The sequence below is a fragment of the Cladophialophora immunda genome, assembly GCF_000835495.1.
Source record: "Cladophialophora immunda strain CBS 83496 unplaced genomic scaffold supercont1.2, whole genome shotgun sequence".
Classification (NCBI taxonomy): domain Eukaryota; kingdom Fungi; phylum Ascomycota; class Eurotiomycetes; order Chaetothyriales; family Herpotrichiellaceae; genus Cladophialophora; species Cladophialophora immunda.
In genome coordinates, this window is record NW_015622542.1 from 3,026,039 (window position 1) to 3,043,456 (window position 17,418).

The 17,418-nt window shown below is 52.7% G+C and overlaps 8 protein-coding genes across 8 annotated transcripts; 5 read left to right on the forward strand and 3 right to left on the reverse strand.

The window, feature by feature from the left end:
- Nucleotides 1–47: 47 nt before the first annotated feature.
- Nucleotides 48–2,322, reverse strand: PV07_03354 (phosphoserine phosphatase SerB). Its single transcript, XM_016390071.1, has one exon. The coding sequence runs from the start codon at nt 1,780–1,782 to the stop codon at nt 331–333; it is 1,452 nt and encodes a 483-aa protein (XP_016251973.1). The 5' UTR covers nt 1,783–2,322; the 3' UTR covers nt 48–330.
- A 757-nt stretch (nt 2,323–3,079) lies between these two features.
- Nucleotides 3,080–4,003, forward strand: PV07_03355 (phosphoadenosine phosphosulfate reductase; the record flags this gene model as incomplete). The annotated part of the gene is made up of 1 exon (XM_016390072.1): nt 3,080–4,003. The coding sequence occupies one exon, from the start codon at nt 3,080–3,082 to the stop codon at nt 4,001–4,003; it is 924 nt and encodes a 307-aa protein (XP_016251974.1).
- A 1,193-nt stretch (nt 4,004–5,196) lies between these two features.
- PV07_03356 (sulfate adenylyltransferase) lies at nt 5,197–6,918 on the forward strand (the record flags this gene model as incomplete). Its single annotated transcript, XM_016390073.1, has 1 exon — nt 5,197–6,918. The coding sequence occupies one exon, from the start codon at nt 5,197–5,199 to the stop codon at nt 6,916–6,918; it is 1,722 nt and encodes a 573-aa protein (XP_016251975.1).
- A 413-nt stretch (nt 6,919–7,331) lies between these two features.
- Nucleotides 7,332–8,956, forward strand: PV07_03357 (uncharacterized protein; the record flags this gene model as incomplete). The annotated part of the gene is made up of 4 exons (XM_016390074.1): nt 7,332–7,418; nt 7,469–7,525; nt 7,582–7,818; nt 7,874–8,956. 4 exons carry the CDS (start codon nt 7,332–7,334, stop codon nt 8,954–8,956), a joined length of 1,464 nt encoding a protein of 487 aa, XP_016251976.1.
- Nucleotides 8,957–9,173: 217 nt separating this feature from the next.
- PV07_03358 (uncharacterized protein) lies at nt 9,174–11,070 on the forward strand (the record flags this gene model as incomplete). Its single annotated transcript, XM_016390075.1, has 4 exons — nt 9,174–9,335; nt 10,296–10,518; nt 10,628–10,854; nt 11,023–11,070. The coding sequence occupies 4 exons, from the start codon at nt 9,174–9,176 to the stop codon at nt 11,068–11,070; spliced, it is 660 nt and encodes a 219-aa protein (XP_016251977.1).
- Nucleotides 11,071–13,758: 2,688 nt separating this feature from the next.
- Nucleotides 13,759–15,671, forward strand: PV07_03359 (uncharacterized protein; the record flags this gene model as incomplete). Its single annotated transcript, XM_016390076.1, has 1 exon — nt 13,759–15,671. The coding sequence occupies one exon, from the start codon at nt 13,759–13,761 to the stop codon at nt 15,493–15,495; it is 1,737 nt and encodes a 578-aa protein (XP_016251978.1). The 3' UTR covers nt 15,496–15,671.
- Nucleotides 15,672–15,779: 108 nt separating this feature from the next.
- On the reverse strand, nt 15,780–16,968 carry PV07_03360 (uncharacterized protein; the record flags this gene model as incomplete). The annotated part of the gene is made up of 2 exons (XM_016390077.1): nt 15,780–16,555; nt 16,614–16,968. The coding sequence occupies 2 exons, from the start codon at nt 16,966–16,968 to the stop codon at nt 15,780–15,782; spliced, it is 1,131 nt and encodes a 376-aa protein (XP_016251979.1).
- Nucleotides 16,969–17,057: 89 nt separating this feature from the next.
- Nucleotides 17,058–17,410, reverse strand: PV07_03361 (uncharacterized protein; the record flags this gene model as incomplete). The annotated part of the gene is made up of 2 exons (XM_016390078.1): nt 17,058–17,151; nt 17,211–17,410. 2 exons carry the CDS (start codon nt 17,408–17,410, stop codon nt 17,058–17,060), a joined length of 294 nt encoding a protein of 97 aa, XP_016251980.1.
- Between the last annotated feature and the right edge of the window lie 8 nt (nt 17,411–17,418).

A 17,418-nucleotide genomic window follows, 5' to 3' on the forward strand; every position in this document is an offset into this window, starting at 1 on the left:
ATCAGCTCCAAGGCTTTCTGGTCCATCTAGAGACATTGAGGAGTGCTTCAGGATCTCAAGGGTATGCTGCTAGCTTTATTGTACTATGTAAAAGAGCATGCTCGTATCTCGTGTTCTCGTAGCCGCATCGTGCGAGCGGCAGATACATTCCTCCGAAGCTGGGGCTCTTCTCCCAGAGCATCTTTCTTCTCTCGCCATGCACCGCCTTCAAAAACAGATGATAGCACCCACCGCATAAATGCTCGCTGAAGCGCTCGCCGATCCAGTGTAGTCTTCAACCCTGTCTATCCATCGTTGGTTCGCGTCGCTAGCACTCCATGATCCCACCATCTAGTCCTGCAACAGCTGATCGATTTCTTCCTTTGACAAGCCTAACAGGTAGGCCAAGTCCAGCATACTTTCGCCAATGTTCAATCGTGCAGGTGCTTCCATCTGGACCTTGGATTTGGCTTTCCACGCAACACCAAGGCCAGCCGTCTTGAGCATTGGAATATCATTTGCTCCATCCCCAACTGCCATCGTCTGAACAAGGGGAATTCCCTTATTGGCCGCCAAGCTTATTAACAGGTTTCGCTTGTGTTGGGAATCAACGATTGGATACGAAGATTCGAGTTCTCCTGTCAGTGTACTGGAGTCTGGGTCCACGGCAAGGTGGTTCGCGAACGCGTGGTCGAGTCCCAGTTCTCCGGCCAGCCAATTCGCAAGAGGCTGGAAGCCGCCACTGAAAACAGCAAGTGTGAAACCGAGTCGTTTCAAGCATCTGCATAACTCTTTCGCTCCTGGAGTGATCACAATCTTGGGCTTTAGCCGTTCAAACACGTCACTTGGCACGCCCTTCAACAGTGCCACCCTTGCTTTGAGGGAAGCCGCAAAATCAAGTTCTCCGTTCATAGCGCGCTCGGTGATGGCAGCGACTTCCTTTTTGACTCCGACAAAGGCTGCAATCTCGTCGATTACTTCCTGATGGATGAGGGTGGAGTCCATGTCGAAGACACACAAGCGTTTGTGTCGACGATAGACATTGGAGGGCTGCAAAATAACCTCGCAATTCCATTCTCTTTCAAACTTGTAGATTGACTCGTGCTTGGAGATCAGGGAGGATGGCAAGTACTCAGGATTCGGAGGGGGGCTAAAGGTAACCTCCATGACTCTTGGTTTGAATGGATCCGGTGCCAAACAGCGGTGGGAAGAAGTCAACTGCCTCTCCTCCGGCGCATTGTGCACTAGGAGGCTGTCAAGCGTAGAGAGAAAATGCGTCAAGCATAATTGAGAAATGTAGGCACCGTATAGATGGTCAAGAGGTTCAGGTTCGGGCGGTGGAGGCTCGAGGGGATACTCTGAAATGCTTGTGGTCGGAGCAGAGCCCTCCGCGATCTCTGGAACCGGTATCGGATCCGTAGGTCTGGCAGGAGGAGATTGATCTGGGTGGATATGGGGATGTCGTGGCGCGCTCGAGTTGTAGAAGATGGTCGCGACAAGTCTTGCTGGATCGCCAGCCTCAGGAACGCAATTGGTATGGGAGATTGTGTACACAGTTCCACTCTCTTGGGCAATTATCGGGGAGGGAGGAATGGCACTGATGGATCTTCTCGACGCGCTCGAGAGAGAAAGATTCGAAACTGCGCTCCGAGGAACTCGAGTCGGTTGCTCCAGAACCCCATCGATACTCGCAGAGGGTCCCGTTTGGCGCGATTTGTATTCGAGGTGGTCGTCGAGAAAGGTACTGCCGCTCAAAGAGTCTTTGGCCAAGCTGAGCCTGTGAGATCGAGAAGGAGATGCCATGTCCAACACGTTTTTGAGACCTAACCCTCAGAGGTGCCAAAGTGGTCGTGCCACGACCTCGGAGGTTGAAAGGTACTCGGCGTCCAGAAGCCACACAAGGTCAATGTTGGAGGGCAACAGGGAAGGGGGAGGGGGACGAGATCGACAGGATGCAAGACGACGTCATAGCATCTCGAAGCCAATGCAGGAACAACCGATTGAGGCTCAGATCAGCGTTGACAGAGAATGGAGAGAGATCGGGCGAGTATGTTCAGTGGCAGGTCGCCAGGTTCCCTACCATGCAGCTTCACTGGTAGATTGGCTCCAAGCGCACCTCCTACAGCTTGAAGAATGGAACGGAGAAAAATGTCTCCACGGGTTCGTGCGGCAGGACATACAAAATGCCTGGACCCGGGAGGCCATTGGAACGAAGCTGGCGCAGGGCAGCTGGTCGCAGCCAAGCATCCCGTGACCCTCACCACGTCGTACTCACGTGCCGTCAAACCACGTGAGACTTGGCGAGTTTGGCACAACGCACACAGAAAGAAAAATCTGACCGGGGCTCGGCAGAACCCCGCGCCGGCTATCGCTCTCACAGGTTCGGTCCAGACTCAAAGTGATCTCAACCTTACTTATACGGCGGCTGTCGTCAATCTGCCACAATCTCGCGACATAATCAATTTCCCCTCCGCAATCTGCAGTGTCTGGGTGCTCTCGTATTCTCGTCTCTTGGCTAGATGATGTGCTCGCAGGGGAGCTGTCACGTAAGTTGCAACCTCAGGCAAGTGTCTGGCAAGACGTGACCCTCCGATTGCCTAGCCGCGCACGGCGTATAGAAACTGGGGCCCAGCTGAGTCCGGAGACCCTATCCTGTAAGCACGCAGGTAATCCAGATTTTCTCCGACACCCGACATCCTACGGCTCTCGGAGTGAGAAGGCCAGCAAATGACACAAGACACTCATCGACGAGAATGGTCGGCATCCAATGACGATGAGGAAGGCTCTTTGCCTCCTCGATCACGCCATCGCCCAAGGGATGAGGCAGTTGAGGGAAGAATGACCTCTTCACTGCTTTTGCAAATTTTGGCTGCGGATGGCGAGGCTCTCAACCTCCTAGTTCGCTCCACTGCTGAATTGCGTGCTCAACGATGATATCGCAGGCGGTTGATTTGTAAAAAGGTGGGTTTCCAGCACTTTCATCGTCCCCCTGTGTTGCTGTCAGTCGGTTCTCTTTTCAATGGATTTCCTCTCACGCTTCTCCTTCTCCTTCGCCCAAGTCTCTTACCTGTTCAACCCCTTTGCCCCAAGTGAGCCCGACATGTCTTCGAGAGCAGAGACCCCATGTGGCAGTGGCCGCAGCAGCCCCTCACTGGGGGGTGCCGACTCTGGCTACTCCTCCGGTACCAACAGTGAGAGTGATCTGTCCGAGGTGTACTTCACCAAACGACACCTGCGGTTTCTCAACCGCCAGCTTCAGTTCCTCGAGCCCCAGGAGATCCTCAGATGGGCCATCACCACGCTCCCCAACCTCTTTCAGACCACGGCCTTTGGCCTGACAGGACTGGTCACGTTAGACATGCTGTCCAAACTCAAGATCCCTCGGCCTCAGATGGTAGACCTTATCTTCCTTGACACGCTCCATCACTTCCCCGAGACATTGGAGTTGGTGGATAAGGTGCGGGAAAGATATCCTCTGGTCAACATTCATGTGTTCAAACCAGCCGAAGTCGAGACCGCAGAGGAATTCAAGAACAAATATGGGGACAAGCTCTGGGAGACCGATGACAACAGATATGACTACCTGGTCAAGGTCGAGCCTGCACAACGAGCTTACCGTGAGCTGCAAGCATATGCTGTCCTCACTGGCCGTAGAAGGAGCCAGGGTGGGGCAAGAGGATCACTCGACATCATCGAGGTCGACGAGGCTGGTCTGCTCAAGATCAATCCCATGGCCAACTGGAGCTTCGACCAGATCCAGCAGTACATCAAAGACAACGACGTGCCATACAACGCCCTGTTGGACCGAGGCTATAAGAGTGTCGGGGACTGGCACTCAACCCAACCTGTCAAGGAAGGGGAGGACGAACGGGCCGGTCGATGGAAGGGTCAACAGAAAACGGAGTGCGGCATCCACAACCCTCGCTCCAAATATGCACAGTACTTGATGGAGCAGGAGAAGAAGAGAGAACGTGAAGCTCTAGAAGAAGCTCTCCAGAAGGTCAGCCTCGAGGGGCAGTCATGAGACGAGGGCAGTAGCGGGCCTCGTGATTTGGCAGCATAGCGTCGGCGTTCGGGACTTCGGCCATCGGCGATGGCTTGATGCATTTTTATCCAGATGGGTTTCACACAGTAGAGGCATGAGCGACACGATATCAGCATTTTGCATGCAGCATCAAGGGGGCGGACGATGATTAGTGACGGGTTATCGATGGACGGAAAAGACAGTGGTGGCCGCCTCGCGCCTCACGGAGGTTGAAAAAGGGACATAGAGCTTCTTGGCAGCAGCCGCTTCGTTGCTATCTGGACGAAAGGAGGACAAGGCCCCCATTGGGGCGGCATCTCTGCGTGACGCCCCCTGCGCCCTCTGCCGATAGATTTATCAATCACGATTGCAGATTCTCTGACCGCCCATTCTCTCCTTTGTCCATTGCCTCGCATTTTCCATAACAGGCCTTTTGCGTGACTGGCTGCGGTTTGGTTACCCGGATTCGACAGTCTGTATCCCGACACCGCCCCTTGCCTGCGCTCATGGTTTGACTGAACTGCAGTCCTCGACAGAAACTCTGTTCTCCGTTGAGAGAACAATTTCACTCGGTCCCCTGTCCTTCATGTCAGCCTCCTGTCGCGTTATCTGTCCTCCATCCCCTCGTCGAACATGGCAACGGAGATCGGCAGGCTTAGCGAGACCCGAAAGGAGTGGTTGGTTGGCCTCAACGTTCCGCAAGGCAAGCCCTTTGGCCCCCTCCTTATCCAGAAAGGTTCATCTTGTCGAACACCTTCCGGACACCACTGCCAGGCACCGGAACTAGGTGCAAGCCTCCAGACAGGCTGGTAGCTTCGGATGCAGCGAATCACCATTGGAGGTGATCCTGGGGGATCCCTTTAGGGGTTGCAGTGGGCAGGGGTGGGCACACCATACATCATTCAGGGTTCGTAAAAATTTGTGCGCGGGCTCACCCGTGGCGGGGATTGCAACAAACGAGAATAGAGTAGGTTTCTTACTATTTGGCCTTGGCTGCTCGTGCTGAACGTGGTTATAATACTCGTACTAGGATATTTCCCCTGCCTGAGATATCTGTCTGTTCTGTTCTGTCCTGTCCCTTTTCCGTTGTCAATTGCCCTTTCCTCAGCGTTTGTCCAACCCCAACGCTGTCTGCCGAGAAAGCAGAATCTCTTGCAAGTCTTTCCTGGCATCACCCCTCCTACGCAGTTCCCATGGCCAATCCACCCCACGGAGGAGTCCTCAAGGATCTCCTGGCTCGAGATGCCCCTCGCCATGCCGAGCTTGAGGCTGAGGCCGAGAAACTGCCTGCGGTCGTCCTCACCGAGCGCCAGTTGTGTGATCTGGAACTCATTATGAATGGCGGTTTCTCCCCGCTGGAGGGATTCATGAACGAGAAGGACTACAATGGGGTCGTTGAGAACCTGAGACTCGCGAGTGGGGCTCTCTTCAGCATGCCCATCTGCCTGGATGTCGGAGCCCAGGTGATTGAACGTCTCAAGATCAAGGCAGGGTCCCGGATCACGCTGCGAGACTTTCGAGACGACCGCAACCTTGCTATCCTCACCGTGGATGACATCTACAGGCCAGACAAGAAAAAGGAGGCCCAAGAAGTCTTTGGGGGAGATCCAGAACACCCAGCCATCAAGTACTTGATGCAGGCGACCAAAGAATTCTACATTGGCGGCAAGATCGAGGCGGTGAACAAGCTCAGTCACTACGACTATGTGGCGCTCCGCTACACACCTTCGGAACTTAGGGTGCACTTTGAGAAGCTCGGGTGGACTCGCGTGGTGGCCTTCCAGACTCGAAACCCCATGCACAGGGCGCATCGTGAGTTGACTGTCCGCGCCGCTCGCGCACGTCAAGCCAATGTGCTCATCCACCCGGTTGTGGGTCTGACCAAGCCTGGTGACATCGACCACTTCACCCGTGTCCGTGTCTATGAAGCCCTTATGCCCAGATATCCGAACGGTATGGCTGTTCTTGGCTTGCTAGGGCTGGCAATGAGAATGGGAGGGCCTCGCGAGGCGATTTGGCATGCCATTATCCGAAAGAACCACGGTGCTACCCACTTCATCATCGGCCGAGACCACGCAGGTCCTGGCAAGAACAGCTCCGGGAAGGATTTCTATGGGCCCTATGACGCCCAGCATGCGGTTGAGAAGTATCGAGCCGAGTTGGGCATTGAGGTCGTGGAGTTTCAAATGATGACCTATCTACCGGATACAGACGAATACCGACCCAAGGATCAAGTCCCCGAAGGCATCAAGACTTTGGACATCTCTGGTACCGAGCTGCGCAGACGTCTGAGAGTTGGGGCACCCATCCCAGAATGGTTCTCCTACCCCGAAGTTGTGAAAGTGCTTAGAGAGTCGAACCCCCCTCGCGCAAAACAAGGCTTCACCGTGTTCCTGACTGGCTACCAAAATTCTGGCAAGGACGCCATCGCACGAGCCTTGCAGGTCACCTTCAACGAACAAGGCGGTCGTCCCGTCACCCTTCTTCTGGGCGAGACTGTCCGTCACGAGTTGTCTTCTGAACTGGGCTTCACAAAGGAGGACCGCGACACTAACATTGCGCGTATCGCCTTTGTTGCCGCAGAACTGACCAAGGCGGGCGCTGCTGTGATCGCTGCACCGATTGCACCATTCGAAGAGGCCCGTCAGGAGGCCCGGGATACCATCCAGCAATATGGTAGCTTCTTCTTAGTCCATGTTGCTACTAGTCTCGAGTACTGTGAGAAGACAGACAAGCGTGGCGTCTATGCGCGAGCTAGGAGGAACTCAATCAGGAACTTTACTGGTATCAACGATCCATATGAGAAGCCCACTGGCGCCGACTTGACTGTGGACTGCGAGAAGCAGTCTGTCAGGAGTATTGTCCACGAGATTGTGTTGATGCTGGAGAGCCAGGGCTTCTTGGGTAACGTGTAAATGCAGTTACGAGCATGGGGAAAGGATCGGGTCAATGTATGGGTGATGGCTTGTTAGAGGACTTGATGGGGAAGAACATGTAGCCTGCCTATATAGACGCTTTGGTACACTAGAAATGTCTTTGGTTAAAATGCATCTGCTCCACAGCTATAGCCATAGGCCAGCAGGAGGTTACCAAGCAATTGTGGTAAGCGCAAGGCTGAGAGGCGAGGCAGGCGCCAAGGACGCGTCAAGGCTCGGAGCGCATCTGAGCTCATGTAAACCTGCGGCTCGAACAGTGCTCCAACAATCAAACACCAACCTCTGACTTTGGCTTCTTCACCCTCTTTGACTTTTCTCCTCGACTTCCTACCATCTATACCTCTATTCGATATCCACATCGAGTCCTCGGTCCGCGCCCTTCACCCGCCACAATGTCGGACGGCACCATCTTCAAGCCGGAGAAGGACTTTACCAAGGAAGCGGACAAGGTCCTGCCGGAAGCAGAAGCATTGGCCAAGGTAGAGCTATTGATTTCGCTGGAGGAGAACCTGACTGATTTTATTCGCAGCAAGATATTCACAAAGCCATCGACAAAATCCTTCTGCTTGAGAAACAAGCACGACAAGTATGTGATGAATAACTAACGATCTTGTGCTCTGTCTTTGCTGACGATGGCTCCAGTCTTCAGACCTCGCTACAACCTCCCGGTGTCTAGTTACCATCGTTACGCTATGTAAAGAAGCCGGGGATTGGAGCTTACTGAACGAACAAGTCCTGCTTCTGTCGAAGAAACATGGCCAACTCAAACAAGCCATCACAAACATGGTGCAGGCTGTCATGGGCTTTCTTGACGATACACCGAATCTTGACACAAAGCTCAGTGTCATCGAGGCACTCCGGACGGTGACCGAGGGCAAGGTGCGCATACTTACATCATTCTATTGATGTGCCATCGGACTGACAAGAGCAATAGATCTTTGTGGAGGTCGAACGTGCCAGGATCACCCGAATACTTTCCGACATCAAGAAAGAGCAAGGCGACATCAAGTCAGCATGCGACATTCTCTGCGAACTCCAAGTCGAGACATTCGGATCGATGACGAGAAGGGAAAAGACAGAATTCATCCTAGAGCAGGTGGCGTTGTGCATACAAAACGGTGACTGGACGCAAGCGGGTATCCTGAGCAGAAAAATCAGTACGAGATATTTTGCCCGAAAGCCGAAGAAGACACCCGAGCAGATAGAAAAGGAGAGGAAGGAGAAAGAAGAAAAGAAGAAGACTGAGGAGGAACCTGAGCAAGAGCAAGAAGACGACGTGACGGATCTCAAACTGCGATATTATGAACAACAAATCACCCTGGCGAAACACGAAGACAAATACCTGGAAGTCTGCAAACACTACCGACAAGTCTTGGATACGGAATCCGTTGAGAACAACCCTGAACAGCTTCATGCCGTTCTTCAGAGGGTCATTTACTTTGTCTTGCTCGCCCCATACGATAACGAACAGTCCGATCTTCTCCACCGCATTCACCAGGACAGTCGCAATTCCCAAGTTCCCAAAGACGCAGCACTCCTGAAACAATTTACAATTCCCGAACTCATGCGGTGGCCTATGGTTGAGCAGCAATATGGCGAACACCTTTGCTCGACTGACATCTTTTCTAAAACCCCAGATGCAAGTGATTCGCAGGCGCAGACTCGCTATGAAGCACTGAGGCATCGAGTGATCGAGCACAATGTTCGGGTCATCGCGAAGTACTATACCCGCATCACCTTCCCGCGTCTAACTGAGCTGCTGGATCTCTCGGACGACGAGACCGAGAAGTACATTTCGGACCTCGTCACGAAGAAGACGGTTTACGCGCGCATTGACAGGCCGGCGCGAGTGGTGAGCTTTGAAGTCAAACGCGGACCGGACGAGGTGTTGGATGAATGGGGGAACAGCATGAAGGGGCTGTTGCAGCTTTTGGAGAGGGTGGGACACTTGATGCAGAGAGAGGAGATGATGGCGAGGATTCAGCCAAAGGAGGAAGTCAAAAGAGCCAAGGCCTAGTTCACCGAGGAATTCTAATGAGATCCTGGCTGGTTGAGGGTGGAGCGCAATGTATCAGTATCCTGTTGTTCAGGGCAAGAATGGCGGAAATAGACTGGAGTCGGCATGCTCTGTTTCTGCTGCCGCTACAAGTTATTTTTGGCGAGGGTTCGCAGACCAATGCATACCTGGGAATGGTGGGTTTCCCTCCGGGACGGGGTTCTTGTTATACAAAATCATGGTCAGAAGAGAATTGACCCGAGCATCAATGCAGATCGAGCCTGAGGCTTTAAATCCCGAGGTGAAGCAGAAGAATGGCTGTTTGAGACTAAGTAACACTCGAAGTGAGGTGGTCTTCGCACCAATAAGCAAGCGGAGCAGTACTAGAAAGGGTGTCCTGGTAAACTACACCGCATACTCTCGGGCTGCCCGCTATCATCGACAGAGAGATCAATTCCCAAGGTCCAAGTTCACCGAGTCGTAAAAGTATTCGCAACAGAGGCTGTGACGAGATTGTTGTGAAGGACGGAGCATTGGCGTTTAGCCTAGGGTCATTGACGCTTCTCTCACGCCTCTTTCATCGCACCTTATATATACCCCGCGAACTGTGCTTCGTCCCTTGCATTTTCATTCAGGCAAGGGAGCGAGGCCGCTTTAATTTGTCACGTGATGGAGCACTGAGAAAGCCCGACCGAGCACGGGAGAGCCAAGCACTAGTCGAGCCACAGGGAGCGCGGCCTGATGTCCATTCGCAGAAGCCACTTCGGGCTCAGGGGTGCCCCTTTCGGCCTCAAGCTACAGTTGCCCAGCTTCAACCCCAACACTGCCCGGCTGGCTAGGACATCTCAATCCGACGCTGCTGCTCAATCGTAAGTACCTCGAATGGCGCCATGCTATACGGCTCTCTCTTCCCTTGTTTTCCTGATACCCCTTCCCTTCCCATGATTGAATGTCATGGACTTTGGATATTCCGACCTTGAGGCTGGCTTCATCCGGCTGGTTCATATACTTCCAGGCGCAGATGAAGACGAGCTTGCTCTCACACTGGTGCATAAGCCGCTGCAAACGGATCAAGCCTCTGAGCTGGATGGAGAAAAGCCTGACTATCATGCTTTATCGTATACGTGGGGCCCGGAAACTCCAACACTTCAAATCTCAGTCAATGGTGCATCTTTTGAGATCCGCACGAATCTCTGGGATTTTCTCTGGCGCTTGAGACGGAGGGAGCGCCTGGCGGGGCAAGGAAATTGGGGTTGGGTCGATGCGATATGTATCAACCAGCGAAAGACGACGGAAAGGACGCAGCAGGGTCGCCATCATGGGCACAATCTCCTCTTCGGCATGGAGTGTTCTTGCATAGCTAGGCGAAGCCGCAGATCACAGCGATATCGCCCTGGACCCAGATATGATACTTGGAGTTCTTTCTACTGGAGATTTTTCCTCCGAAAGCAGCCAATTAATTAGTGCGCAATACCAGCTTCCCATGTGGCAAGCCTTGGTCGCAATCACTCGCCGGTCCTATTGGCGCAGAGCTTGGGTCATGCAAGAGGTGGCACTGGCACAAGGTCTCATTAATGTGATGTGTGGGGAGGAATCTGTCCCGTACAGTAGGCTTGCAGGATCACTCAGAGCGGCGACGTTGCCTGGGCTATGCAATGGCATCTTTACTTTGCCCTCCTGATCCGGAAGCAGATCAGGAATCTGCCATACAGAAGATCCGGCACATTGTACAGGAGCTCTCGGAATTCGAGCTACCTCACTACAAGAACGAGCCCGATCCGCTTCACGGCGCACATCTCAGCAAAAAGCGCTTGTTTGACCTCCTACTCGACTGTGCTCACAAAGAGTGCAGTGATCCTCGAGACAAGATCTTCTCCCTATTGGCCATGGCGGCTGACACAAAAGAAGGAGACCACCCGGTAAGAGCTGACTATTCGAAGAGTGTTGCAGAACTTTTTTTTTTTCAAGTCCTCGCGTTCTGCAGAACTCCAACCCATGAAGCCTGGGGGACTTCGTTCGCCACATTTCGCTATACCCTATGTCGAAGCCTCGGATTGTCGATGGCTAGTCTGTTTCAGTACCTTCAGGCACGAGAGAACAACAGAGCTGCAAGTTCGTCGGCACAAGAGTCCTAGTTTCAATCTCAGCTGCCAGTATACTTCAAGAGGATAGGCACAGCTCGACATCCGGTCATGATGGATGTTCCAGGGGAGAGCTTATATCCCGGTGCAAGCTCGTTACCGATCAGCATGTTTGAAATCCTTCCGAACATTCATGATCCAGAGTAGCAAACAAAGACGCGGTCTCGTGGCTTCTCCATTCTCCCCAGTCAAGATGGCGACCGGGTGTATCAAGCGCTTGGTACCGACATCTCAGTGATCATGAGAACGATTGAGCACAAGGATCGCATCATTGGTTGGGCTTTGGGGGCCATCGGCCCCCGGAAGATCGACCGGGGGGAGGGATACACGCTCGGGGCGGCCCCGAATCCAGTTCATACCTCGCAGAGCTACGCCCCTTGTCTATCATCAAGCCTGCCCCGTGCGGTCGAATAGCATCGCGTAGACAATCCTGAATACCCGTCAACCCCTATTACCCTTCTACCTGCCAGCCGCGAGGGCGCCTCCAATACTCTCTGATAATCAAGGAACGCACAATTTGTTAGTATTATCTACATCGCCATGATCATCATATAATTGCAAGGACACCGGAAACCAAGACGGCAATCCAACTCTCAAAGGTCCAAACCACTTCGCTGGCACCGCCAGCGCCATTGGAAGTTTCCGTGGCGGAGGAAGAAAATGGATTTGTGACGGTAAAAGTGGGCTCATTGGCGCTTGAGGTTCGCTGTGATTGAGTGAATGGGATTGCAGATGAAGACGTAGTGTCGAGGGTAGTCGGGCTGGCTTGTGAGGTGGTGAATGGAGAGTTCACGGGCGTCGTCGTCGTCGTCGTTGTTGTTGTATTATAATTTTCGGTACCAAATGTCGAATAGACGCCGTACGTGGCGCCTGATTCTGTCCCACAACCGAATCCCGTCAACGTACCTGAAAGGTACGTTTCACAATATGGCCGGGTTGAATCGGTACTACCGAGGAACAATCAACCATCAGTGCTCCGTGAGATGTCTCGAGGCAAGGGCACTTACCACCACCCGATCAGGTCATTGGACTTGCATGCGGCATCACAAATGGTATAATATGCCTGCGAATTGAGACACTGCGTCAGGAAGAAACATCCAGTAAGGGACCCCTCCGACAGCGATGATTCACAGCAGCCAAATGCATTCAAAGTGGTTTGGATGCCGCAATAGTTGCCCGGATCGCATGTCCATGGATCGGCTAGAAGAAAATGAGTAGCTATTAGCACTTTCCTTTTCATCCCCGGAACTTGTAAAATGATGCACCCACAATTTATTATGTTTCAGTGAGCACAATGGAACGAGTTACTTACATTCTATTCCAAGAACATATCCACAAACTGAGGGAGAATTTCGTCTGTTGAGCAGCAGGTCGGGTGAAAGATATGGAGCTTCTGTTACAGCTGGAACTCGCATCTGCCCATAACCAGCAGCCGCACGAGTCCTGCTCGCGGGGTTCAGCGCGTCGACGACTGCTGCTGCAGCTGCTGCAGCAAGGACGGACACAAACACAACACAGGACAACATCTGGACATTGATTCACCTCGAGTGCAAAATCGTTTGGAACCTCAGGCGTGCAGCCGAGTCAAATACCTGGTCTATGGGCAAAAATGCCGACTACGGATCATTTCTATGGCGCGGTAAAAAAGAGGGTTGCGTGGCACTTGTGACTTGTCTGAGCACGAACAATCCTTGTTCACGCACAGACTAGTCTATCTCTGGACGGGGTGGCGCCCATCACGAGCGTTGCAGTTCGTATTGGGGACTCTGCAGCTGTGAACAATCCATGCCCTATTCGTAAACATACATGCAGATTCGCTTTCTGGAATGATGGTGGTAATGACGACCGAGGTCTAGACTCCAGCCTTACTAGGCCCTGTACCCGCCACACTGAGGGTGGGCCTTTGGGCTCGACCCGACGCGATGCACCCTGCCAGCTGAACTCAAGAGGGTTTCTTCATCTTGAGATAGAACACCCTTTCGTAATGCAACGAAATACGGCTGTTCCCGAATGGGCCACGCCATGCCCCAGACGGGCTAGGCCGTTCCGTGTTGAGGTTCCGCAAACCTCCCGCCCTTCCCGTATGGACTAGCCCGTTCACGATGCGGATGGTCTGGAGTTTATTCGCAAACGGCCGAGTTTTCCTATTCCGACCAACAAACCCATCGACACCGAGTACGAGGCGCATACACGAATCTATCTCTCTACCGTTTCCAGCCCTCATGATGCTGCTCTTCTAATGCGGCGGGTTGATATCTTGAAAGAGGCCCTGGCCGGTGAGGGAAACGCATCAGGTGATGGGAAGAATCTAGACTTGTTGAGTCAACTCGTAATCGCTACATGGCATCTCGAGGCTCGTAAACGGACGTCCTCGCTTATTTTCAGCTGCTCGACATATCACGATGGCCGGCGCCCTAGGCTCATCCGCAGTCAACATGAGAGGGTTTGCTACCCACCGTTGTCGACCTCAAGGTAATCGTTGAAGCTTGCCATCGACTGATTGCCAGCCTATTCTATCTGATGGTTGGAAGGCATGCTTCCTTATATCCCTCTGCTCTGCCGCCACTGCTCACCACCAGGTGAGAGTTCAGCAGTCCTCTTCTCAGCCGAAATATACATTCTCACCAACAACCGTGTACAACAATCTCTTCATATCACAACGATATTCGTCAGATTAAGCCCATGAGGACCAAGAGCGTTCAAAATAATTCGGCTTCGACTGCCGTCGCCAAGAAGCCATGGAAGCCAGGCCTGCTCGCTCAGTTTCCATGGTTAGGCGTCGCGGCCATCATAGGGGCTCTTGCGGGCCTGGCGGCGTCTGTGGCGATTTTGGTGTACTCGAATGATAAACCTCTCGCGTCCTGGAGATACCAACCCTCGACTTACCTCTCGATTGCTTCGACGATAGGCAACATCTGTATGGGCTTTGCTCTCAAAGAAGGCGCCAATGTCGCCTGGTGGCGTCGGTCGCTCAAAGACAAGACGTCGATTGCTGATTTACATCGCTACTGGAGCCATGGCAGCTTCTTATCCGCCCTCCTCGCGGGAAAGCATATCAGCTGGCTGGCGACTGCAACCATAGTGGCCACGATTGCTCAATTTAACGGACCCCTTCTTCAACGAGCTTCACGAGTCATTGTTCGCCAAGATGTGTCGCAGACTACTGTTCAGTTGCGACTTGTTCCAAGTCTTCCTTTCGGATTCAGCGGTTTCGTGAGCGGCCGGGCATATTACGCTTCCCTCTTCACCACACCCTTCAGCGATATCGTTCAGGATTGGAATATTCAAGCGCCCATATCATTCCAAGGGTCTGGCTGCCAAGGGACTTGCGGAACACGGGTCACGGGCGTTGGGTTTGCGACAAATTGTTCTTCGTACACACTTCCCTTTGACCTCAACCCAAGTGAACCATTCAACGCTTCTACCGATCCCGCCGTGGTGAATGGCACGACGGCTTTCGAAACAAACTATTTCTGGGCCATGCAAATCCCGGGCAATATCAGCCTAAGCGTCGCTGCTAAAGAGACCAGCGACTGTCAAGGGTTTCTTCGCGTCACGAACTGTACCCTCCAGCAAGCTACAGTCCAATATCAGGTTATAATTGACGGGAATGCCTCAACCATCTCTCTTGATCCTTCTACGACAGTCTTCGACGACGTTGTTGATCAAATCGTTCCCGTTCTTGACCCCCTCATGGACGGGCCAACCACATTGGGTGGATTTGGGTATGCCTTGAGTAATAGGTACGACTCTGCCGCTCACCTGCGCTTTGTCGGAGCTGTAGGGTATGAGTTAATTTCAACGGGGAATATGGCAACACAATACGCCAACCTGACCGGGATAACTGAGTCATATTCTCTGGCTCCTGCCTCGTCCTGCAACTTATCCTTCCGAGACCCTCTAGCAGACCTTCTGGCCGGTGCACGGGAGCTCATGTTCCGCAGCAGCCTGGCCGCCGCAAATGCGTCTGTTCCGGTGCAAATCCTCCCCGCGAGTCAGTCGTTGAGCAGGCCCATCTACCATACCAATTATGTGTACCTGGGTGTCGCCACAGCGGTAGTCTTGTTTGCCCTGACGTTGATCGCCGCAACATTCTGGGGCTACAATGTCCTAGGCCGCAAATTCAGCATGAGTCCACTGGAAACGGCCAAAGCGTTCAACCCACCTCTCCTGCGAAGTGCCGACAGCAATGCGCCGATCAAAGACTTGATCAAAGAAGTGGGTGACAGGGAGATTAGATACGGAGCTGTTCTTGTCACGACGGGCGGGAAACCCACACCATCAAACGGGGAAAGTCAGGAACCTGGTACCCCTGGAACAGACCATGAGGAGGTCGGTCCCGCAGCCAGAGTGAGACTTGAAATAGCCGACCGCACAGTCGTGCAAAGTCCAAGGGTAGGGTGGACGTTTGAGGGTTAGAAGAACGCATGCTGTGTCAGATATGGGTAAGTAGGTAGGTGCCCGCAATGTGGGCGTGTGAGTGGGACAAGAGAGAAGGAAGCGGACGGCGGAGCGAGCGGACTAAATAGTCGTCAGTGGGAGAGCAAAGCGGCAGGGAATCATCAGTCATCTAAAGGATATGTATTGATACAAATTGTTGTCACCCTTGTAGAGCTGTCCGATAGGTTGCCGGATGCCCCTTTCGGTATCAGTATCGTGCTCGGCGTGCACGCTACTGGGATCTCTTTGGAACAACGCAGAGCCTAGGCCAACGCTCTCACGGCTTTCTCAGCAACTCTGACCTTTCCTTGGGCTCCCACGATGGTCACCAGCTGTTTCTTGCCTGCCGTTCCCTCCCACGTGAGGTAGATTTTGCATCCGAACTCCTTCCGCATTTGATTCAGGGCCTGCTGCACTGGGTGCCGATACTTTTCCGGAAGTACCATATGGAGCGTTCGCTGCTCACCACCTGCCATGCCCTTATGGAAAGGCGGTTTTGTCCAGCCGAATTCCGATCCCAAGAAGTCTTTAACTTGCTTTTTGATCCTAGAATTCACGTCCTTAACCACATCCGCATCATGACAAGTCTTCCCTCCATCTGGCCATGCGCAGTCCTCGAGGAGCATGACTTTCGAAATCCTTTCCTTACTGCCAGTTGAGGAACTTTTTGCTTGTGCTTTTTGCTTCAGCCTCTTGACGGCTTCAAACGCGTAAACGTCGAAACAGAGAATGTACTCGAATGTGCGGAAGTGCCGCTCTTCGATACCACGAGGCTGATGGGCCTTCACTCTATTCACGATGACGGCTTTCTCGTGGGGATAGTCTTCCGACCAAAAGTGGTTCCTGTCTCCAGCAAGGATGTCGATGGCCTTGGAGTTTGCATCCGTATCAGGTCTAGACGCAAGCGGGACAGTCTCGTTGAAGGGAGTTTTGATGTCTACTCCTGCAGAGTCAACTCTGCCATACATCCATCGATCAGTGGTATTGACGGTCCAAGCTCGAACGAGTTCCAGATATGTCTGGGCGATCACGGAGCGTGCTATAGTTTTGTCAGCATTGAAGATGCTCCTCACTCCTCACCTTAAGAGTCTTCATACCACTATTTTTGCCGTCCACGCACATAATCCAAACGCTGTCACCGCCCTCATTCCTTACAGAGTGCTTCATTTCCCTTGTATGATGCGTGCTGAAGGCACTCTTCGGCGTCGGTAACAAAGCGTCCTTTAACTCGTCCCTGCTTTCGGGATGTGACTCGATCTTATCCCAAGGTTTGTTGTTCTCAGTTGCGTTGCCACCCTGCATGATTGTAACACCCTCAGAGGGCCCAATAAACTGAATAACGGTTTGCACGACCTGCGTCTGGTGTTGTTCAGCAGATTTTTCCCGAGCTTGTTTCATTTCCTTGAAGAGCTCGATGATCTCGTCCATCCCAGCGTTGTCAATCTGACTCATGAGTGTCTGCAACTGCTCACGGTGCTTTGAGAGTTCGTCCGTAATACGATGTATCTCCGACCGATCATCATTTGCGCACCACAATTTTTTTAAGCCAGATTGCCGGGTAGTTTTTTCATCCAAGTGATTAAAGTCTCGAATGGTTTGTTAAGGTCACTGTACATTTCCTTAATCCCCTGACGACTGTTAAACTTAGTGGTGCTTCGCCCTCAGTATCTGAAACGCATATTGCAACATCTTACATTTCTTCACTCCTAGCAACAACGGAGTTGGCATCTTCAGCTTTTCTCTTTAGAAACTGCGTGCTGATTTTCAGCTGCTGGAGGTCGGATTTAGCCTTATCTATGACGGTAGGGACGGCTTTAGCGGCTTCGTATATTTGATAAGCCTCTTGGATGAGGCCGAGCGTAATATTCAGGATCGCGTCCATCGGAACCGCCATGCTTGTCG